Below are 25,603 nucleotides of genomic sequence, written 5' to 3' on the forward strand. Positions count from 1 at the left end.
GACTTAACCAATTTCGAGTGAGATGTTATTCGATTCTTCTTCTCCCTGTTTTAAAATGCAGACAATTGATGGCTTTATCTTCCATTAGAGCCTCAGTTATTTGGTTTTCTAATTAATATTAGGTTATAAACTTCTCTTTTGGTCCCTTTTTGATCCTTTGCTTTCAAATTCTTATTCATTAATTGCAACATTAAATCAACATTTTAACAATAAATAGTGGCTCGTGGACATTTGGTTTGTTCTCTGCTCACTTATTGACCAAATACAGCATCCAGGCTTCCAATATATATCTTTTAAAATGCCTCGTATAACGAAATATCACAATTTTAAATACGCTAACACGGTTTAAGATATTTCTTATTATTTAAAATTTCATGAGACATTATTATAAAGTAAATATAAACGGCTAACAATCACTCAATTTATCCCAAGTCTTCACCAACTACTCTCGGTATTATTTACTCTATTTGTTTCACAACGGGTGAGATATGTTCTTGATATCAAGATCATCTCCCTGTACCGTTACATTCTATGTGGGCAAGCATCTTCCTCCATATCGATCTATCATTTCAGTCGTCGCTTCCTAATTATGTAACGTTTAACGTATTCTACCATTTCTTATAAGTCTACTCGCCACAGTCATACTTTAAGTTCTGGTTATTATACGAACAATGATATGTTCTTCTTCATTAGGTAATTATGCATATAAAACCTCTGTTATCAAACGCATTTTTATAGTTATATCTCAATCATTATAAAAATTCAGTCTTAAAACTTCCACCACTAAAATGCAAATATTTTAAAGTATCCATTATAAGTTTAGCAGTATAAGTTTTTAAAAGTCAAGTGGATGTTAAAAAATAAAATGATGAACGTCGTAAAAAACTAACCCTAGTAACGAAATTCGTGAAGTGATACATATTTGATAATCTTAAAATAGCCGTCTTAAGAACCGAAACCGTTCATGTTTGGATTTCAATCAGTTTCTTCACAACATAAGGCCTCCATAACTTCTAAAACAATTGTACCCTAAATTCATATTTATACTTAGCTCCTCTTTTATGGCTTTCTTACAAAGTCCCAGCTGAAATGAGATGATTGAGAAGATTTTTGAATAGAGACTGTATTTTATTTTTCGATTTTATGATCTCGACTGTACCGTACATCTACTTTTCTTTTTAATTACATCTCGTGGCTTGGGAAGCGTCAAATACACGCAGTTGGCGTGTCAAGTGCCGCTTTGTCTGTATCCGGCCGACGTATTGTGATGCACCCTCTTTGTGCCTTTTCGTTGTTTTTTTTTACAATGATCGTGAAGTTTTCCCGCGCTATTTTGGTGTTGTAAAGCGGCACTGGTGTGCACGACTGCACTACAAAGCTTTATAAAGTTTGCCAACTGTCTTTTCTTTTTTATTTATGTTATACTAAAAAATTATTCCATTTTACACAATGTAACACATTTAAACACCTTGCTATGCCTAAACTTGCACCTAAGTCAGGTCGGGAAAGAATTGTATTCAATAAAACATCAGAAAACAGGTATGTTACACAGACTTAGATTCAATTGAAAACGATAAAATAAAAAAAAAGATTTATCTGAAATAAACATTGTAAAGAAAATTAAATTAATTTTACAGCGCTCGACACTTCCGCGGCCGTTTAATTATAAAGTACCTTAGGAGAAAAAAAATTGTGGGCCAAATGCCCTGTCTTAACTTTCAAGATAAAGGATTAGCTGCGTATTCATTAGCAAAATGTGCATTAAATCCTCTTTAGCAGTCAACTGGCAAAAATTAATTTTCATTCGTACGAGCTGTCTTTTTATGTATATTATATTATGTTAGCAAAATGTAACATGTTAACAAAATCACTTTACTACGAATTATTTTATTATTCGAATGAACGAGAAGTGAAAATCATATGCAGTAAATTCAATCAGACAATGGACGCAGACATGATTTTTTTTTCTATGTAAGTCCCCTTCAAATTCCTTCATTTCTTTTTTTTTTTAAACATATATTTTTTAACACTTAGGCAGCACAGTCTAGACTGCTAATGATTTCTCTTTGCGTCTCTAAATCCTCTTCTCGAGCTCTTTTCAATACTTCAAATGCATTTCGTGCCATATATTAATCTTTTTCTGTCTAGACGTGCAGGTATTAACCTTCAAAGCTCCATAATGACTCATCAAGTACTACTCTATACGTAGTATCTATATATATAAAAGAAAGTCGTGTCAGTTACACTATTTATAACTCAAGAACGGCTGAATCGATTTGACTGAAAATTGGTGGGCAGGTAGCTTAGAACCAGGAAACGGACATAGGATAATTTTTACCCCGTTTTCTATTTTTTATTCCGCTCGGACGGAGTCGCGGGTAAAAGCTAGTATAAGATATAGGAGTACAGACCGGTTTACATTGGTTGTTTTTTTAATTCCCATTGTTAAAATAAAAACGTGAATGTTTATAATTTTTGAGTAACTTGCAAACTTAAATTAAAATTAAAGAATTTTGTTTTCTTTTGTTTATTAACATCTGTATGTAAGTGTAAAACGAATTTATATATGTAGATACCTAAATTAAAGTTATTTAATGACTTTTCTCCCCCTCAACTTCTAATGCACGTTGATAAGTGTTTATATGTTACTTTTGTGTACATGGTGTTTCTTTTCTATAAAAAATAACGTAGAAAATTATAGTACCAGAGTACCGCAGAGCAATAGTAACTTATGAGTGTTTTTTCATACATTATATGACTGCGTAAGGTCTCTGAAGAGTTGAACGTACAGAAGATTGTAATTAAAAAAATGTGTCAACACGCGGCACGTTTTTATTAAAACATCATTCAACGTCGAAAGTCTTACCTAAAAACGATGTTTTAATTCAAAATATATTATTTAGTCTTGAAATAGTGAAACATATCTATGAAAGAATAATATTCTGAAGAGGTTATCAAGAAAATATTAAAATGTTGCTAATTTTTCATTTTTACATAGATGCAGATTTTAAGATAGACATTAAGAAATAGGAATTGACAGGGATTTGTTATTCAAACAAGTTTTTCATTTACAAATATATGAAAACCAATCTAAGCATTATATCAGAACTGAAAACAGAATTTCAGTAGACCGTAGTAGGGTTTTATAAATTTATAGTTTCCATTTTGCTGGTCCATGAATATTTAGGCTCTTTACGCGGTCCGCCATCCTAATATTTCTTGGCTCACAAAAATATGACCCTAATGGACAATTTACCAGTATGTTTATTAATGGTTGAATAAAAAAGTGCAATCTCAAACGAAGTTTTATCATCACATCAAATTTTATTACACGTTACAACGTTTTTAAATGTTAAAATGGAAAGGAAAATTATTCTCATTTTACGATTTACTGGCCCATAAAGGACTTTTTTAGATATATTAAATATTGATAATTCTTGTGACTTTCTTATTTGGTATATTATAATATATATGAGTAAAAAACAGAATTGGATATTATTATGTTCAAACAGAGTGAAGAGACATCGTTATAAAATGCAGAAATAATTTTATTTACAATCCTAACAATCTAATAAAGAAAGAGAACGCAATTTCAATATCTGTTGGTTGCGCAAACGCTTTTCGACCGGTGCTATACCACGACTACACTGAAGATAAGCGTGAATTAGAAGCAATTCCACGTTTAGTCTGATGTGTGTTAGTCCCAAAGGCCTAAAGTCCTCGTTCCTTTCCTACCCTTTTTCTTATAAGGAAATAATGGAAAGGGGAAGAGGATCTGGCGAAGGAGAGGACGGATAGGAAAGTGAAATATCCTCTTTCTGTGCCTATCATCGACTAAAGGTAGAAATCTAGAATACAATTGTTGATTATGTATTGGTAGCAGACGCTGTTCTATTTCGGTGAGTCCAGGTGGCCGTTTACTCATTTGCCACCTTATATATAAGCTTAATTTGACAAAATAAAACTACTATAATGAAATAAAACTATATAACCTAGATAGTTTGCATAAAGTAAATAATTAGGTTACAAAACAAATTCATGTCACGATGACATAAACTTCAACTGCAATGCTGTTCTTATTAATTCAATGAATGACCTAAATATCTGCTTGCTACGTTCTTGACACCATGCCTTATTTAGTTACCTGTATTCATTTTACTATAGAGGAAATTCCACAAATGCTCAATGCTTTAGGTTGTATCTTTATTCAAATCTGTTTATGCGTAATTAAAGACTTACAGTAGGTTTCTGGCAACATTTAGGCAAATCAAAATCTTCTCAATTATTAACTACGTCATAATAATTGTAGGCCGATTTAGAAGCGTTTAAAGCTAAAAAAGAAACGAGCTTTCAGTTTTTATTATTTGGTCGACCGGTTTTCAGCGGTCGTGAGTGAAACAATTACCCTGACAGAGTTGTTACCATTTACATGCACTAGTTGGACATAAAAACAATGCCAAATAAATGGAGTTCGAATAACTTTTTATTCGACAATTATTTCGACAACTTATTTTTATATTTCTTAATGAAATAGGAATTTCATCATTGAGTTTATTTATTACATAATAACAACATCAATATTACTTAATATTGAAAGATAAGGCCGAATATTATCCGAATTAAAAACCAAAAAAATTAAAATTCTATTTTGAATTCAATTGTGATTTCAATTTATTAAAACTACACTGTTTGGAAATAAAAGTAAATACAATTAATTCCTAAAACAAATGAAACGAGATTTTTACTAATAATTTCATATCACCTATACGGTAGGATTTATAGCATAAAGCATCACGTATCTTTACCACCTTCGTTCCTTTCTCGTTTACTCGATAGCATTTTTACATCCCGTTCGCAGTAAAATACGTTCGTTAGTTAATCTTTTTCAAACTTGATTCACTTTATAAACCGTGCAAATATAACAACGTAAATATCAGAAGGTAACTGTTTTATACGATAGTTTTACTTTAAAATAATAAAAAATATTTTTAATTTTATCCTTAGTTTAATTTTAGTCTGTCAGAAAAAATGACGAATTTATTCGATCTCTAGATTTTCAAACAATGAGGCAAACACAGCTAGAATGGTTGCCATGACAATTTTAAAAAATCGAACGTGTATAGCGCAGTAACAACGAATACAATGAGTTCTCCACTTCATCTCACAAATTGCTACTCTTCCAGTTTAGGGTCAATTTATCCGGGCTTATACGGCTGTTATTGTTGAGTTTCGTGCGCTTCAAAATGAGCCTAGTATACTTGAATGCTTTTACACAATGGCGTCTATTTGGTCGCACGACCAATTGTGGAGGCCAGTTGGTTAAATCTTAAAATAAAATATAAAAAACGACGAGATAGTGTCGATTAATTTTTACGAAAAAATAATATTAATTTCTTACACCTTACTAATATTATAAATGCGAATGTTTAGATAGATAGATGGATATTTGTTAGAAGGTATCTCTAGAATGGCTCAACGTACAGTCTGGAAGAACACATAAGCTACTTGTTAAGTTTTTTTTTTATTAATTCAGCGCGGACGGCATCGCGGGCTACAGATAGTTCTTAATATAAATAGAACTTTGAGAGCTCTTCTGTTGTTCAGGAATATATGAGTGGGTGCGGGTTTTACAGCCACTTCTCCTTTCTACAAAAAGAAATTGCTGAAAAGTTTTGGCTTTTTAGAAATTTTATTAACGATATTAAAAAGAAATTCCTATTAGGTATATGTTTCAAGAAGTTTCCTTTATTGTACAAACAAATTAGTATTATAGTTGCCAATCGAGATATTCTTAAAGCTTGTAGAATATTTCCGTTACGCTATAACCGCTCAAGAGATAGAGAGTTTGCAAACTTGGAAGTTGCGGGTAAACGAGGTCAGTTGCTGTATGAAACATCGAGCCGATGTGCAGTATCTTTGTATGGTAATGTTCAGGAATCAAGGCATTTATTTACTGGAGTATATGCAAAAATTTGGCAATACGTACTTAATATAGTGATATCGATATACCAACATATTATCGATATTAGCGATATCGATGTATTAACTACAGATAGGTATCGATATTGATTTCAATCCCTAAATATTGACAATTATTGTCATTATATTTGTTTTATGGTTAAAATGGTACTAAAAATAATATTAACATAACATTTAAACAGATCAACCGAAACGACAAAACGGTGCTGATTTATAAATCGAGTTATTGAAATTTTCGAACAAAATGCATATTCAAACGAGGCACCGATTTCGACCCTAGAGTAATATTTATTCGACATGCAAATTGTTGGTTCGGTTAGATTGATATTTCGTAGAATTAAGTCTACTTTGTTATTTTGTTATTATACAAAATTAATAGAATATAATATAACACGATAAAAAAAGCAATATTCATTTCAAATTGTGATTTTATAGAATTGTGACGCTTCATAACACACATAAGTCATTATTGCTTCGACATTATGCTTAAAAAGAAAGCAAAAAATCCCTCCTATGGAAAGTATAAGGTCATTAAACCATGAATATGAAAGATAAAATATCTGTGTGTGGTGAAGAAAATAATACAGTAGTATTAGATACATACGTCTGTTAGTCGTATAAAAAGATATTAAAATTCGAATATTACATTAACATCAACTCGTGAACATTACGTGGGGTATTTCGTTAACAATAGAAATCACCACAACACAAAGAACGGATAAATTTACGCTTGAAATATCTACAATGTACATTAATTTAACTTTTACCTTTTTATTTTCATTTACCACACATAACTTGAATCACTAAAAAGAAACAATAAAATAACCACAACCTTTTGAGTTCAAAAATTACGTAGATTCCTTATCCCAATATTCATAAGATAAACTGTCTGTATATTAGGGTGTCATAGCTTATTGCTTAGCTGCATGATAGCTCTTTGTAAATGTGACGTGAATGTCGATTTTGCGTATCCATCAATCAAGTCTCTTGGGCGTCGTAGGAAGGGTATGCGGAAAATGTCAATTACTTTGTAACTATGAACATATTTGAGATATACAGTTTTTTTTTAAAAAGCAATTAATTTAGGACAAAGAACGATCCAATGAAAGACGTAGAAGATCGACGTAGATCCATATAAGTATGAGAATCAACATAAATGTAATAAAATGCTTTGTGAATATATTTTCTCCACAAAATATGGACTTAATAATAACAAACAACACCTATAAATCAGCAATAAACGCACGTAGTTGGAGCGCGTATAATTTGCAAGCAAAGCAGATTAACGCGGGGTAATCCTTAATTTTACTTTCATTTCAACTTGTAAGCTGTTATGTACACATTGGACACCATAATCGGTTTTACAGTCAATGTTTTGACATTCAACACTTTTTAACAGTGGTAAATGCCGCAACAACAATATTTGTTGGGTGCACGAATGGGCCGGGTCGACCGGTGAAATACCACGACCACAAAGAAGACAGGCGTGAAGTGGAAGCAATTCTGCGTTTCGTCTGATTAATGTGGTGACAGTGACCTAATTTTAGTCCTCTTTCCCTTGCCACCCTATTCGCAGGGGAAGTGGATTTGGCGGAAGAGGACGCATAGGAAGGGGAAATATCTTCTTTCTGTGCATCCCTTTCTCCGTTGATTAAAGGTAGGCAATGTCTATGAACAGCGGTCGCTTCGCTATGTCGGCGAATTCTGGTGGTTGTTTGCTCGTTTGCCACCTTTTGACATAGAAAAAAAGAAAAATTAATCTCAAAAAGTCATAAACAGTTAATAAAGTTGTTAAAAGCATTTGTTACCAAAGGCAAACAAACTGTAATTAGATTATTAGTTACTGTAGTAAAATTATTTGAACCTCCCAAGTAGGTTTGGCGACATGCAGGCGGCCGGCCGTAAAAACTTAAGCCAAAACTTTAAGGTTTATAAAACCTTTTGTGCCGACCCCACATGAGTGGGAAGAGGCCAGGGAGATGATGAGTAAAATTATTTGAACTAGCGATCACGCATTGGTCAAAATTCAAAGGTCAAAAAAAGACTTATTGTCTTTTTTGACCTTCATTTATGGTCGCAATATTGAAAATTTGGTTTTGTTTTCAAAATATTTTTTGCATTTTTTCTCCACATTTACAATAACTTTGGCAATGAGAGATGAGTTAGCGCACAGAAAGATTTCCCCTTACTATGCGTCACCTCCTATGTCAAATCAACCTCCCTTTCCCATCCCTTCCTTGTAAGAAAAGTTTGGTAAAGGGAAGAGGATTCAAATTAGGCCCCGGGCACGGGAGCACTATTGCGTTTTCCCTTCACGTATTAATATAATAAGAGTTACAAGAGCGATAAAACTTGTAACACAATATTATTCAAATGATTCACAGTTTCCGGAACAACACGTCCTACGTATTCCGTAACAGCTGATGCAATATCAAGTTAGTGTTTACTTGTTTGAATGCAAACAGGGAAGGAGGTCAACAATAACATAGTCATGGAAACAGATCCTAATGCAGAAATGGTCTTATTATTATTCTAATAATAGTAAGTTCTTTGCCTACTTTTTAATCCTAAGCATGATGACCCGGAATCCTTCATAATTCGGATTTGATGATCAAATTAAAACATATGCAAAACATGAATTTGGATATCAAAATTTGAACAAAATCAAAAAACTATTTTAAAATCAAAGCAAAAAAGTGTTAACAGAATGAAAAAACATTTAATGAAATCATAACAAATAGCCATAAAACAAAGTAACACATGGATAAAAGAGCTCCCAAAATATCCATTTTGTGGTTCGGGCTTAGTAAGTATTTCAAAGTATTTAGGTTCTAAAATACCATTTTCCTATTCATCAAAAAATATTCCATAATAAAATTAACCATTCGAATTATCTAGCTTTGTTCATACATTAATTTCTTTTATCCCACTGATAAATTATCCAACACATGCCCATAATGCAAAAGTAACCGTCAATGTACATTTTTCATCTAAACATTTTTCGGTCTACTTATATGCGGAATTTGGCTATGCTCTAAGTCTTATCGTAAGCTGATTTCACAACACAACTACGAGCTGTACCAAATATATAAAGATCCTAACATCATCAAGACCACCAAAATTGGACGACTGTGGTGGGCGGGACACGTCGCACACATAGATAATTGCAGAGTTATTAAACGCCTAAGAACGAGTAAACCTGATGAAAGTAGAGTACGTGGTAGGCCGAAGCTAAAATGGCTAGATGACGTCGAATGTGATCTAAAAATATCGGCATTAAGAGCTGGACACAAAAAGCCCAAAGTAGGTCGACGCGGAGCAATTTACTTGACCAGGCCCAGGCCCAGGCCCACCCGTGGCTGTAACGCCTCAGATGATGATAGTGAAAAGTTTATCTCTTAATCAAAATATTTTTATATTTACTCGTAAATCTTCTAGCAAGACAGTTTTATGAGAATTAATGAAATGAGGGTAGGTTTTTGTATTAGCCTTTCAGCCTTGTATATATTCGGAAACAGTTACCAAATTTGATTGTTATTTAGTCATTTTTCTTAGTCTAGCATACGCCAACAAGCTTCATTCATGCCCGGTTAACAGTCATGTTTTCTTTTACGTGTCATTTGCATGTTCTTTTGTACGGTCATTAAGGTGGATGTTATATAATATAATAGACTGAGTTATCCCTCCATGTTATGTAATTATTCAGGTGGATGTAAAGGAGCCAAATGAAAACCAGCGCAGGGACTGCTTTAGGCCGTCCCGTATACACTGAGTTGGCCCCTTTTACCACATTTCTCTAAATTATTTTCATAAATATGTGGTGTGAATTTTTTTTTCTCTTGTACTTGTGTGGTAATATACGAGTTTCTTTCTTTCTTTCTTAACATTATTCAGCGCTGGATTACATATCCAATTTTACATTTTCCATCTACAAGTTGGATAGCGTTAGGTTACCAGTTTGAAATTGTAACCTCAAACTGGATTGCACTGTGTGGGTTCCAATGTGGGTTTTGTGTAGGTGTTTATGTCGATCGCTGGACTGGATAATGTTAAAATTAATACCTTATTTTTCTGCATTTTACATGACTGCAAAACTATAAGTAAGTACGTTACTAAACTTACGTGTTGTTAGCGGAGGAGAGCCTCCGGTGTAGGCTGCGCAGCGACATGGCGTACCCCTAGCAAGGCGGGCTGCCGCTGCCCTTGCCGCGCGGCCGACGCAGCGCCCGCGCGCCGAAGAACGCACCCTCTTCGTTACACGACTGCGAGCGTTGTGACGCCAACATGCCGGCCGCGCGGCCCAGCGCGTGCAGCGGACGCACGCGCGCGCGCCTGCCCCACCCGCACCCGGCCACCACCTCAATCTTGCCGGCTCCAATAACGCCCTCTACCGGCAGACGCGAGCGACGCAGCGACGCATCGATCGCGACTCACAAATAAGACACTTGCACTAATGTAATTTAAAGTTCGCACAAAACACCGGCAGTTCAGGAGTTCGCAGTCACACAAACAGTCTTGGCACTTATTTTAAAAATTAATATCCTAATAATATCCTAGTGCTAGCTTGCTAATATAATTAATTGTAGAATGAAGGCGCTTTGTCGTTTGCTCGAATTTTATATAAGCTTGATAAAATTGTATAAGTCGCGTTTTCCTATAGTTTTATTTGTGCCTCTGGTCCGAGTAATCTGAAACAAAATAAAAATTGGTATTAACATCATCGTAATATAAAGCCGTTAAGATTATTCATAAGGCATTACGTAAAGCATCTTAATATCTAGTACCTATGCACCTACGTCTACAATGTGCTTATCCGTGACAGACAAATTATTCAGCTTTGCATCAAGTGTATGTACCTAATAGATTTTAGGATAGAATCCAAACAATCGTGAATCTAAACTAACATGTCGTGGTTACACATGTGGATGTGTGTAAATAACATACAGAATATCCGTAAATATCATATTCCCATGAAACATGAACACGATTGTTGTTTTAAATATAATTATCTTCTACGAACGAGACGGCAACTTTTAACGAACCGTCCAAAAGACCTGTCAAGGTAATTCCTTTGTAAGCTTCTAATCCACGAGCAACAAAACACGTTACGAACTCATAATTTGTTTTAAAAACTTAGTTTCAGTTACAATAACATTCGGCATTAGACAACTATAGAGCTTGATTAATTATTATTAATATACTAGCTGTCGCCCGAGATTCCGTACGCGAAATTTTAAAAACTTAATTAATAGCCTATGTGTACTTCCAGACTATGTTCTGGTCTTTTAGACATCTGAGCTAAATTTTATCTATTCATTCATACTTCTAAACATACTCATTTTTATTATTAGTAGACATAGCTATCTTGTTTCATTTCCACAACCTTGAGAATAGTGCCAAATAAATCAATGAAATTCGGTAAACTCAATTACTAAGTGAACAAATAAATTGGATTTCTTTATATAATATATCAAACATTTTTACTGACGCCGACTTAACCACACATTTTGGCATGACGCCAATTGCAATTCCATTTCTATACTGAGACCAAAATGTATGTTAATGTCGCTAAAACGACGAAATATCGTATCCACAGTGAATGTAATAGTGCATATGATGAAACTACTGTGACAAATTCACATGTCAACGCCTAATCGATCATCGATTTTTATGCTTAATTTCAATAAATGTTGCAAGAAAAGCACTAAAATAAGTTACAGCATATTTTTACATCATTTATTTTACGTATTTTGAGTGTGTTAACAAGTGGCCGTACCCTACTTCAAAAAAATCTTTCGTTAAGCATGATTAGGTAAAAAATCTAAAAAGTATAGTAAACTTCAATTGGGAGGCTATATTTAAGGTATCCGAAATCCGAACCCACTTCTCGTCAAAAATATTCGGATTAACTTTTGACAGATGCTAACCTGTAGCTTTGTTAATCGGTTGACCAAAAAATATATATTTAGGAAGGGATTTAAATATAAAGTCAAACCTATATAAACGAGAAATTCAAGTAAAATAAAAACTATAAGCAAGAAAAATATCGACGACTTTTGGGCTCTCACTTATCCTGGTTCGACTGCATTTAAAAATAGAATTTGAAATAGAATTACTATACCTACGACTATGTGTTTTTTTTGCCGAAAAGTAAAGTCTCACCTTGGGTGTAACATATCATGCTTTTTTAGTTCTATCCTAAATTATAACCTTTAATATACTTCTAATCAACGTATTGGTTTTAACTCAAAATACTTTAATGAATTTTATTACTCTATAGCCGTTTTAGTTATTTTAAATGAAACTAAAATAGCAGTTACAATTGTTATTTTACTTCGTTAACGTTTGATTAAATATGGTATCCGTAATCAATAACAGTACACAAATCAAGTTATTGTATTAAGCTATTCAATACGAATTCCAATAATGTAGGTCAAACGGAACAATTCCCTCATTAATATCGACTAAAATAATTAGTACAGCTATTATATTAGTTGTATTTTACATTTTTATACGGATAATACAATAAACTTTAGTGACAGTTTCACATAATTACAATTAAATTAAGCAAATATCGACAAAATGTTATTAGTAAAGAGTAGGGGAGGTGAACTCATCTGCAAAGACGACCGAATAAGGACAAATTGTTTTTACTATTCATCTTTTCATTTATCCAATAAAGGTAGGCAAGACATCTGTATCACAAAGATTATGTTGTTGTCTATTTTAGGATTGGACACTTAATACGCGAGAAACTTGCTTGTTTGTCAGCTTTTTGTATAAAAAAAAAATATTGATTTACTCTGATATGAGAAATGTATTTTATGGCTTAATTTATAAAAAAAGTACTAAGTACAAAATGTATAACAATGAAGAAATTCAATCTTACTTGGAATATAAATTACAATTTAATAAAGTGAGTATAAAAAGATAAGACTCGAGAACCAAATAGGCGAGTTTTTTGTCTTCAGCTCAGACCTTTTTCCCGTATTTTACTTTGTTGTTTTGCAGTCGGTCCGCTAATCGCCGCAACAAAATGTGTCGAAGCAAAAACCAGAACATCTGCAGTCTTTATTAGCATTCTTATTAGAAATTTAGGTCATGCTTTATGTAATCTATCGCTGCTATCTTTATAAAAATGAAATTAGTAAGAACTTCTCGTAAAAAGTCTTTGGCCAGGTTCTTTTCTATAAAAAGGTAATAAAAAACAAAAAATGCAACTGAAGATATGTTAAACTAGGAAAAATAAAACTATAAAATGTTTTAAAAAACTTATAATGAATGGTGGAATTTAAAATAATATAATAAATATGATTTGCGACGTAGTACGACAGTGCAATGAAAGTATGTGGCCGCAACACCCTGCGCATCGGTTTTCGGCGACCGCATTTTATTTCACAATTGGGCGACTCTTATCTATCTATTTTAACGAAATCAATTAATTTACCCGTAAAATACTACCGTTAATGACTATTACACATTTGAGATATTTATTTGTTGCCCAGAAAACCATTTAACAATTATCTTAAACTTGTCACTCAGTTTCTCATAAATACGTGTGCAACTTACTAATATTATAAATACAAAAGTAACTCTGTTTATCTGTATGTCCTGCTTTCACGCCAAAACTACTGAACCGATTTAAATGAAATTTAGTACACAGATAGTCTAGAGGCTGAGAAAAGACATATCCTACTTTTAAACGCGAATAAAAGATTGTTAGGGTTTGAAAGTGGTGGAAATATGTATGGTAGTATCGTCATTATTACAGTTAGAAGCTTAAAATTTTTTTTCGAAGCTTCGAGCAATTAATATAAAAATCAGTCTTATCTTTTGACAATTTTTCTACTTAATTGTTATTCGAAATTTCAAAATTCAACAAAAAATTCAATCTAGTGAAATATGTTTGAGTAACTAATTAATTTATTTCACGAACTAAACTTCGTAATACTTAAAACGACTGTTTTAAGGTCGAATAAGTGATTTATTTAGAAAACTTTGGAAAACAATCTACGTTGATTAAGACTTCAGTATTACGTGGTAAGAGTTTTAAAACATAATTAAATATATGTTTATCATATTAAGAAATAGGAATATTTCAAACTATCAAAAATAAGAATTGGAAATAGATAAAACTAGCTTTTACCCGCGACTCCGTCCGCGCGGAATAAAAATAAAAAATAGAAAACGGGGTAAAAATCCTATGTCCGTTTCCTGGTTCTAAGCTACCTGCCCACCAATTTTCAGTCAAATCGATTCAGCCGTTCTTGAGTTATAAATAGTGTAACTAACACAACTTTCTTTTATACACATAGATAATAGAATTAGAAAAATTATAACGTTTGCAGAATGATCGATCCATTTTTTTATAATCATTGATTGTTAGGTTAGGTTTCAATTCAAAAGCAAAAGCAAAGCAATATGTGGTATCTCGCAACAAGTAGCAAAGGATGTCATTAATCTTGGCCACCTACTCGCAAACCTCTCCGTGAGATACGTTGACGACTTTTTAACGATGACACCTTCCGGCCTTTTACAGTGCCCACTGAATGTAAGGGCTCCACTTTAGTCAATTTTAATAATGACGCCTAATTTGAATTCAAGAAAAAAAGAAATATCAAATCTTAAAATTAATTACGAGTATTTGATTTTTCAATATACATATTTAAATTTTACAACATGGAGAATTCAAAATTAATTGTTTCCTATTCTGCGCCAATTTTTGCATTTATATAAAGCAAATACTTTAATTGCTTATCCAACCATGTTTATGAAAACATTTATAAACTATATTGTCGTGTAGTTGTACGGTAACATTTCTAGTACAATTGATATTGCAATACACAAACGCATCGATAGGCGGAATCGATTAGAATAATTGCTGTTGGAGCCACGTGGCCAGTCGGTCGTGCACGCAATCAATCGTATTCTACCAAATTCCACACTACAATTACCCCATAGGTATTTCGATAAAGCCCAATTAGTAAAATCATAATCGATTCTCCTTTATATATTTTAAGTTAATCGTCAAAATTTTAATCTACTGGCTGTCGCCCGTGACTCAAGTCAAAAAACTAAAATAGCCTACATGTTCTTTCAAACTATGCTCTACATATCAGATGCCTTCTACATACATCCGTCCACCTAAACGTTTGTTACATTCCACTCACATCCCACGAGAACCGTTCACATTTCCCAGATCATAGCTAGCCCACATGTTCTTCCAGTCTGTGTTCTAGATCTATCCCAAATTTCATCGAGATTCATGCAGCCGTTCTTGAGATACCTCCTAACAAACATCCATACATCCGAAAATTCGCATTTATAGTAATAATGATAAGATTTAAATTTCGTTTGTTTTAAAGCTTAAATTAATTAAACAGGCACGTCAAACTGCAAATATTGCGGCCATTGCGATATTTGATTCATTAGTTATTTTGTCAAAATTATGAGTGTTTTGTCAAAAATATTACGGAATTTACAAGTTTTATCGTACATTGTACTATGTCTATGGTTAAGGTCTTCGATTGCAATCCGAGAATAAGAATTAGTGGATACGACACTGCAATTACGTCAAGTGTATAAAATTCTACAGATTTATTTCTTTGTAGCAATACGCTCGCACTCTGTTATTTTACATAATTATTTCTACAGTTAAACGTTTTAAAGCAAAAAATAAAGAGCGACAGCTTGTAATGTGTGACTGTAAGTCGACAGAGGATTTTTGTACGCTGTTTTATTTTCATACTACTCGTGTATCTCTCATTGCGAGATAATTTTTTTTCTTCTTTTATTTCCGAGATTCAAATTTATTTTCTGGAATTTTAACGTGTAAATGTGTGCATGTTCTATCCAGTAAATCTATATATATAAAAGAAAGTCGTGTTAGTTACACTATTTATAACTCAAGAACGGCTGAATCGATTTGACTGAAAATTGGTGGGCAGGTAGCTTAGAACCAGGAAACGGACATAGGATAATTTTTACCCCGTTATCTATTTTTTATTCCGCGCGGACGAAGTCGCGGGTAAAAGCTAGTTATTTATAAATTACGAAAATAAATTCATAAGGAATTTGTTTTAATTGGAAAGCATTAGTTACTTGGGAACGAATTCTTCGTAAGAATTGATCTTGTACATACTACAAAAAAAGTTTTTGATCGTAGATGAAAGCGCTGAGGATGCCTTCCCAAAGAAACATTTGACTATCTTCCTGCTTAACGAAGTCACTTCGGCTGAAAATCAATACTAGCAAGGTCAGGTCGCCGACCTCAATACAGGACGAAAAAGTAGTGCAGAAAGGAACTAGAATTTAATTTATATTACAACTAAACTATCACACGACGCCGAATGTATTATTAAACAACAAATAAAATGAAAAAATCAATTCGCATCACGTCGTGATGTCAAAATTTTTAACATTGATTATTTTTTTTTTTATTAATAATATTTAATAAAGTTAGTAACATTTTACAAAAACTATTACATCGGCTATAAAATTAAAAATATAAGTATAAATCATCGACGCCCATGGACACTCGCAAAACTCGAGTAACTAGCACTACCAATTATGGGATCATGAGTCCGATTCCTACCCTTCAAATATTTTCATGAACCAAGCTAAGTTGGAATAGTTACATGAAATAATAGGGAATTTCAAATGCAAATTTTTAAAATGAAAAAGAAAAAACAGAGGAGTCAATTAAACTTCTAAGCATAGTACTTTAAGCAGTTGGTAAACATTTAACTTGTTTAACGCCATCAGTAATTATCACCAGACGATCGGATTATTTGATTAACTTGGATCGCTTTAACTGACGTCGATACCGATATCGGTGAACTTCAACTAATGTAATTTGAATTTCTATAAAATAACAAAACAGTATAGAAACTAAATTATTCCGATATTAAAGCTAACAAATTCAAAATATCGATGAACTGTTGAGAAAATGAAATCAATTAAGCTACGAAAATTTTGTATTTCAATCGAACAGCTGAACAAATTAAAGAGAAGAACGTCAAACCCATAATTGGCGACTATTTTTTTTTAGTTATCTTGAGAAAATTGGACGATCAGATACCGTGATATATATCCATCATTTATTTTAATAATTTGGACATTACGATTTTGAATTGGAACGAAGTATAAATGATAAATATGTAATCACAAATTATTGTTTCTTAAGAAATCATTTTGACAGTATCATATATTGGTGTCATTACTGCGTTTGTACACTTAATTTCGTGGTGGATAGTGAAGACACGGAATTACGATTAAGCAGGAAGTAATGTCGGCAGTAGATTTATGACATCAATCAGAACGTGACCTCTAAAGGGGATGAGTCAGCGGATAAGAACTGCCTTTGAATTTATACGGTTAAAGACAAAAGCAATATGTCTGCCAATCTGATAATGTCTTAACGTAATTGCTTTCATATTTATTTAGTAAACTAGCTGTCGCCCGGGACTCCAACCGCGCGGGTTTCAAAAAAAAATGTTCTTAGTAACCTATGTGTTCTTCCAAACTACGTTCTACATCTAAGCCAAATATCAGCGAGATCCATGCAACCGTTCTGGAGATACCTTCTAACAAACATACATCCAAACATTCGCATTAATAATATTAGTAAGATTTACACTGTGATGCTGTTTCCTTTAAGATTCCACGAAGAGCGTAATTGGTAGATCGCACAGAGTTTCGTCACTAAATGTAATCTCTGATCTATTCAAGTTGGCCTTGTTTTATATTGTCATTCAATGCTAAACAGACAAGTGGGTATGTTTATGAATGTGTATGTATGTGTATTGTATAGGGTCCGTCTGTAGCCTAAATAACCTATACCGATGTTAAATTGCTTGACAAATAGTATCAGTCGATCTTGAGGTTGCCATAAGTCAAACTTAATTGTGATAGCTGACTAGCGCCCCCATGTCACTGTCAAAAATTGTTGAAAACAAAAGTAATATGGTTCTAAAAATTATGATTGAACAATCAGTTAGAATGTTTATCTGTAAAATATTACTTTTTACTTTAACAAATAACTAAAAATTACAATTAACACTGAACTTTTATATTGATGAAAACACACGCATTTAACGATCAATGACATATTTGCATTGATAAATGATTTTCCTTAACAATAACATTGGATTTGCATTTAATACGCTAAAATTTACATATTTACATTAAAATCACAAACATTTATCTTTCAAGTACGATCTGAACAAACTAACAATGGTGGCTGTATGTGATACGCAATTATATGAAACGGAATGTCGGAAGTCTTAATCATTTAATTGACAAGATAACTAGCGGCGTAAATATTCCTGTCATTGTTATTACCATAACTCAGTATAAAAAAAAATAAACTAATAAAATAAAACTGTACTTGAAATCATTTTTAAAGACTTAGTTACCAGTAACCACACACAGAGTGGTACATACGCAGTACTTTATTGTAGACTCTAACTAAATCTAAACTCTTATTTCTCCTTTACTTAGTAGTAAAGGTGTTCTTTGCCAAGTATACTATCTTATCAAGTGATTAATCTCAGAGGTTATATAAACAAAGTTCATTGACTATTTTAAAAACATTCCAAATTAGAACACAACAAAAAACACATTTTATACCATCTCACACGGACTCCGTGCAATAAAATCAATCTATGTCAACGGCCAAATACTTCTTGCCCTTTTATATAATACGTTTTCTTTTTATCGAAATAAGGTCAAAACTTATTTTTTCTCGAATTCGTAGAATAACTTTACTTTGCATTTTTCTTTTAGAATCTAACTGGAAAATAGTCATTAGTCTAGGAGAAATTAAAAAAGGTTTATCTCTCTTGACCTAGTTGCGATATAGAAGAAGTTATTGTGGTTAATTTATATATAGGAACATTTTAACGTATAGAAGCAATTTTTTTTTTTAAATAATGGACCTGTTTCGAATAACTTTTTGAGGTTAGGTTTGTTATTCATTCGTTCATTTAAAACATTATCCTCACAAAAAGTCGCTTGATTCAATCAATTCTGATCATTCAAGACTGACAGCCGATGTATATAGCCAATGCTCGATGCAAAAATTTACTACAATCGCCTTACCGATACTAATATTACTGGAATGCATACAAACAACTGTTTAAATTGTTTGTTTTTAAACTGATTAACTGGAAAATCATGTTTAAAGAAACAAGTTTTAAACTTATGTTTTTTATAAGAGAAGGGGGCAAACGAGCAGCGGGAACACCAAGGTGTTCATCGACGCCCATGGACATCTGCAATATAACGCCGGGTTTTCACTGCTGCAATATCTTTACAAACACATTAAATCTTTATTTTTAAGCACAATAAATAGGAGACATATGCTATGGGTTTATCGATTTTCGAATTTCTTATGTACATTTATTCACCTGCACATCTCAGCGATTCAAAGACATGTGTGAAGTCAACCTATCCACACTGAATCAGCTTAGTTGACTATGACGTAGTCTATGGACTATGGGTAAAGTACAAGCTCCCAACATTGGGGTCGTATCATGAGCGACGCCGTCAAATAAATAAATGTTTTTCTAAACAACCACATAACACGAAAAACTCCGACAAAGACTTGTGACAATCGCGAAAAAGTTTTCTCAGATGACTTAAATGTAATCTGTATTTGTAAACATAATCTTTATAATGCGTAGTTTTTTTTTTATAAGAGAAGGGGGCAAACGAGCAGCGGGAACAGTTAAATATTATTTAACAGTTTTATAAAAGAACTGTGTAAATATCGTAAAATAACAACGTATCTACAAAATTCTTATATCCATACAAGCGGTTGCTGACCTTTATAGGCCTTTGAAGCACAAAAGGCTCTATTTATCGGGTGTAACCTTCTCGCGGTCCGATGCCACTTGTAAAAACAATATTTATTTATCTCTGTACTTTATCCCTTATCCTATACCACAGAGTAACATAGGATGAGTATTAACACTTCAAAATCTGATCTCGGTCAAGGTAATTAAGTTAGTCATAAATAACTGACTTACTTACTTACACCTTTTATAAACCCGACCGAACTGTCAGTCAAGCAAAAATTAACATAATGTTATAGTTTAAAATACCTTTTTAATATTGCCAATTATTTCTCCAGGTAAGTAAATTAAACAAGAAGGATAATTGAATTACGCCTTGGGCCATCTCATTCAAGCGTTTCATTTTCTCGAGATATTTCTTAAGGCCTCAATCTTAAATCTTGGAACGAGTCTAAACAATCTGCCTGTTGATTTTTTGTAAATGAATAAAACATTCTCTTTTATCTGGGAAATTATTAATATCTATTAGTTTTTAAAAAAGTTCTGGAGTTACTTGAAACCAAATTAAGATTATTTTTAGGTAATCTTTTATACTTCATTTATACCCGAGGGCCTAGCACGAATACTTACGGGCCTTCGTAATGTTATTTACAAAATATATCAAAAATTGTATGAGATTTGTTGGTGTACTTTACGCAGAGTACGTTGACGCTGCAAAAATTTTAATTTTTTCGATGGAGTTACGATAACGTTCACACAAAAATTCATGCTAGTCTCTCTGAACACAAATATTGATAACGACTGACAGTAAAAAATATCTATGTATTCAGGATAATCTTTTTATATGTATAAATGTGTATAAACAAGTAAAATAATGGACAGTAAATACATACTCAGCTGTTAAGTTGAATAATAAAAGTAAACGAGCAAGAAAGGAATCGTTGCGAATATAGATATCGTATGACAAATAAACAGACAGTGCGAAATGTATTTAAGTTGTGCGCATATCCAGTTACACACATTAACTTCCAGCGTAAACTTGTTCGGAACTTATAGTTCTTGTTTACTGAAGTGATCGATAAAATTTAATATCCTCGGGACAAACAAACATTTTAAGATTAGTCATTACCCGCGATTTGGTCCGTATTAAATTAAATGAAAACTTAGCCTTTCTTTCTTTGCGGTTTTTTTGAGTTATCTAGAAAAAATAAACAAGTAAGACATAATAGGAAAAAGTTATGCAATTTTATAAAACAATTATTTTATAAAATATTAAAATAATACGATACAAATATTTAACTTACTCTGTGAGTGGTGACAAAAACTGGATTGATTATTTTTAGTCACGTGGGCCCCGCTCACATTGTTCGTATTAAGATTAATTCAATGCATGCATTAATGTGTATTCATGTTATTTTGTTCGTTTGTAAAATTTCGTCGAATTATGAGAAGTTAATGTCGAGTCTTCAATAAAGTATTGTAATTATTTTCAATTGAATCCATAGTGGTTTGAATATAACTGTAATTCTTTAACTTTTACTTTATTTTCGCTTATTATAATTTAATTTTGGCACAAAATTTTATCTTTTTTAGCTTTCCATTGTGTAACCTTAAAAACTTGAGTAAGGTTCTTGCTTTAAGAGTTTTTATGAAGAAAAACTTTCATTACCTTATTGGGAAAGAAACTAGTTCATCAGATCCAGTTAAATAGTTACGTATGATCTATCCTATGTTTTGTTGTTGACAGGAACATCACTAACGAATATAACCTTTCCCTTTATCACAACTTTTAATTCGAAAATAGTGATAAAATAGTGTTAAAATAAGTTACGCTTAAGATGTTTACATATACCGTAGATTATCAAATAAAAATCTTATGAATTTTCTAAAACTAAATAAGTGGGTAGAAGTACACTTCTAAAGATGTTCCAACGGAATATTGTAATGCATTGTATCGGGCTTATCTCAATCCTGGCGGGCAAGTGGTGGCGGCGCTGCCGGCCACCTGAGGTGACGTCCCGTTATATAACGCACTCGCATGCCATAGAGTTGAGCAGACCACGGATTCGCACTGAACGAGCACCGGTACTTACTGCATCGATTATGTCACGTCTCAGCTGACGGTTATTGCACAACGCGGGCCGACGGTGCTTCCGTCGAGAGTTATCAGTCGATATGAGACGAGGCGGGGTAAGGGGTTGGCGGGGTAGCGGTAGATAAGCGCGCGTGGGCCGGCCCAGGGGTCGATCGGGGGGAGGCAGTGGCGCGGAGGCTGCGGACTCACCGTGCGGATGGTTACATAAGTCGCGAGGCGGGAACTGGGACACGTGCAGCCCCTCCGGGGCTCGAGGCGCGACTGGCTCGACAGGCGGGCCGCCGACGCCCCGCGCCCATTCAGCCTCCAGCGCCTGCTTTAACCCATACTCGATTAAAGCCTTCACATGTGCGCCGGACGCTTTAAAAACGATAATAAACCTTTACTACGATCCGATTCAGAGATTACGCGGCGCCTCTTATTCTTACTCACAAATCTTCATCGTTTCATTAATTGCTCGCTGGAAAACTTATACTTAAATGACCTGTCATAAATCTTAACTTTTCACATATTAGCAAGCTTTTTATCGTTGAAACAAATGAAGCGATATCAAAACCGGTTTATATAAGAATTAAATTATCTTATTCTTTTGTTCGGCGATTTCCACTAAAAGTTCATGGCAGTTTGGTACCTACATTAAAGAATATAAATTGACACCAGTTAAGAAAAAAAACAAAAGACAGAGAGCTAACAAACTAAGTTTTTCCGTTTTACAAGCGAGAATATTTTGTCAACTTTTTTTAAACAATTTATAAATTCCCAATTCTATTTAAATACATTGAGGCGTTCTGCGTTTTTAAAATATTTAAACCGAAGCTTTAAAGCGTAAAACATAGTTTACACTTTTTTATTCCTTGGCATATATTCCCTACAAGCTACAGAATAAAATTTCATTCATACAGTACACTTCTTGAACATATAGTTACAGAAAGCAATATCTTTTAAAAGAATAAACTTGAATAGCGACGCGACCGAAAGGCGTGTTCTGCATACGCACAATGAATAAAGCTGCGTTCCAAAATGTTACAACAGACTACTAACTAATGAGCAATAATAAAAATGATTCATTACAACTTTTGTATCCTTCTACTTGAACACAGAAAGTTTTTAAATTCTTCTGATTTCGCTTTTTTCTGTTCCGTGCACATTTTACGGAACCTAATTTGAAATTCAGGACCCTCGGAAAAGTTTGCCAAAACCATTAGTTTTGTTTTCAAGAAAATGAGAGAAAGGACGTGTTTTTGTATATGTTTTTTGGCAATGGAATCGCATAGTTAATGATAAAAAATGACAATTATTCAATATACAACGAAACAACATTACAAACTACAAACTTCTGTATATTTACATTTATATTCATATATTTAAAAACATATTTACAAATACATACAAAGCAAGAGCGTGACTTTAGATATGACGGCTGATAGAGATGTATGGAAGTGTAACTGTGGTACAAGAGTGACCCTCCGTAATATGATGGGCAAGCTGATGACAATGATTATTACAAATACAAGTATATTTCGACGCCCCCACCGAATAACCCCGTAATAGGAAAAATCTAATTTTTCAGGAGAAGCAAAAAACCATATTTCTTTAATAACTTCATCAATAATTATTGTACAAGAATCTTTTAGATACCAAAACAAAGCTAATTTTTATAGCTACATTGTACTTAATTTTCATTCATGTATTCCGGGCGTATTCCGTGCTATGAAGGAAAAATAATAATACCGTAAATAAAAAAAAAACTGTTTCAATAGTGACTTTTTATCTCCGTAATTAACGTTAAGAAAAATATAAAAAAAATTCACAACGTGTAATAGGACCTTTAGTTGCCGAATTCGACGGAAAAGTAAGAACGCGGTAAAAGTGCATTACAGGATTATCCGATGGGGGCGTCGATTTATACTTTGCAATACATATACAGTCAACTCTGGAAAAGCTTAAGTCCAAGGAAGCGTAACATTTTTTCCGCTTATGAAGGTTTCTCTCTTACCCGAATTTCTCGCTTATGGAGGTAGTCCGTCATGACCGGACAATGACTCTCGCTTATAGAAATTTCATGTTTATCCACTTTTCACTTATCCAGGTTTGACTGTAATGTTAACGTTCCGAAATAGAAATACAAAATATTCAATTATTTCGATTAATATTAGATGTTATTAATCACGGCGTCCGTTAAGAACGGCTAATGCTAAATGCAAATTCTATCAGCTACAATTTACAATGTAAAATAATAAATGTATGGAATAAACCATCATTTAATATTAGGTCCTTACATATGAAATTGGCGTTTTTCGTACTGGCCACTTTAATCACGAATTTCTCCTCTTTGGTAAGGAATTCCAAATTCAAATTTGTACAGCTATAGACTCATGTATTTGTGGTTCGATGACCGTCATTCATTTGTTTTTTTTCTTCTGTTTTTTTCTGTTTGCGTCACTCATTTTACAAAATGGAAAACTTAAAATATCGCATTATTTACGAGTACGAGTTCCGCCGTGGCACTAGTGCTGCGGAAACGACTCGAAGGGTGAATGATGTGTATGGCGGTCGTGTTGCAAAAGAAAACACAGTTCGTTTTTGGTTTCAACGTTTTCGTTCTGGAAATATCGATCTGTAGAACAAGCTCCGTGGACGGCCTGAGACTCAAGTTGATAATGAAGAGTTGAAGGCTATTGTGGAAGCGGATTCATCGCAAACCACGTCCGAGTTAGCTGCAGGCTGCGATGTTAGTGATAAAACTGTTTTAATTCACTTGAAGCAAATTGGGAAGATTTAAAAGCTTGAAAGGTGGGTACCTCACGAATTGACTGAAGCAAACCGGCAAACGCGCGTCGACTGTTGCGTTACATTACTAAACCGGCACAATAATGAAGGTATTTTAAACCGAATCATTACCTGTGATGAAAAATGGGTTCTTTACGATAATCGGAAGCGCTCAGCGCAATGGTTGGATCCTGGCCAGCCAGCCAAATCCTGCCCCAAGCGAAAATTAACCCCAAAAAGGTTACTTGTAAGCGTTTGGTGGACTAGTGCCGGTATTGTTCATTACAGTTTTCTCAAATCAGGCCAGACTATTACGGCTGATGTCTATTGTCAGCAATTGCAAACCATGATGGAAAAGCTAGCGGCTAAACAACCTAGGCTGGTCAATCGCTCCACGCCACTGCTGCTTCACGACAACGCTAGACCACACACTGCGCAACAGACGGCTACTAAATTAGAAGAGCTTCAATTGGAAAGTCTAAGACATCCTCCGTACTGCCCGGACCTTGCTCCAACAGATTACCATTTTTTTCGAAATTTGGATAACTTCTTACAAGGGAAAAAATTCAACTCCGATGGGGCAGTCCAAATCGCCTTCAAAGATTTTATTGATTCCCGTCCGACTGGTTTTTTTAGTAAAGGGATCAATGAACTACCTATGAGATGGCAAAAGTGCATAGAAAATAATGGTTCATACTTTGATTAATTAAATATATTATATTAAAAAATATTCGACTTTTTGTTCCTCCCATACAAAACGCCAATTTCATATGTAAGGACCTAATATTTAGTTACGATAACTAAAAAAAAGTTAAATAATATTTATTATTATATTATCATCTAAGTTTGACGAAGGATATTACCGAAGTTATTGAAGTATATTTGAGGTCGAATACATGTACATAACTGTACATTTATTTTAAAACCAATATAACGGAACATTTCGATTTAGCGTTGAAAGACC

General features: G+C 33.5%; 1 protein-coding gene across 2 annotated transcripts in view; it reads right to left on the reverse strand.

Annotated features, from left to right (window-relative positions):
- The window catches only part of LOC106711182 (potassium/sodium hyperpolarization-activated cyclic nucleotide-gated channel 2), a 138,330-nt gene extending 116,182 nt beyond the window's left edge, over positions 1-22,148 (reverse strand). Inside the window, exons 1-2 of one of the 2 annotated variants that reach the window (XM_045681694.1) lie at positions 22,060-22,148; positions 10,102-10,667 (exon numbers count right to left, since the gene is read on the reverse strand). In XM_045681694.1, the coding sequence (XP_045537650.1) occupies positions 10,102-10,148 (47 nt within the window). In that variant the 5' untranslated portion in view covers positions 10,149-10,667; positions 22,060-22,148. Of the gene's footprint in view, positions 1-10,101; positions 10,668-21,868 lie in introns of both variants that reach the window. The other variant, XM_045681693.1, reaches the window with a different exon arrangement.
- Positions 22,149-25,603: the final 3,455 nt, after the last annotated feature.

Source organism: Papilio machaon, chromosome 16 (assembly GCF_912999745.1).
Source record: "Papilio machaon chromosome 16, ilPapMach1.1, whole genome shotgun sequence".
NCBI classification, from domain to species: Eukaryota; Metazoa; Arthropoda; class Insecta; order Lepidoptera; family Papilionidae; genus Papilio; species Papilio machaon.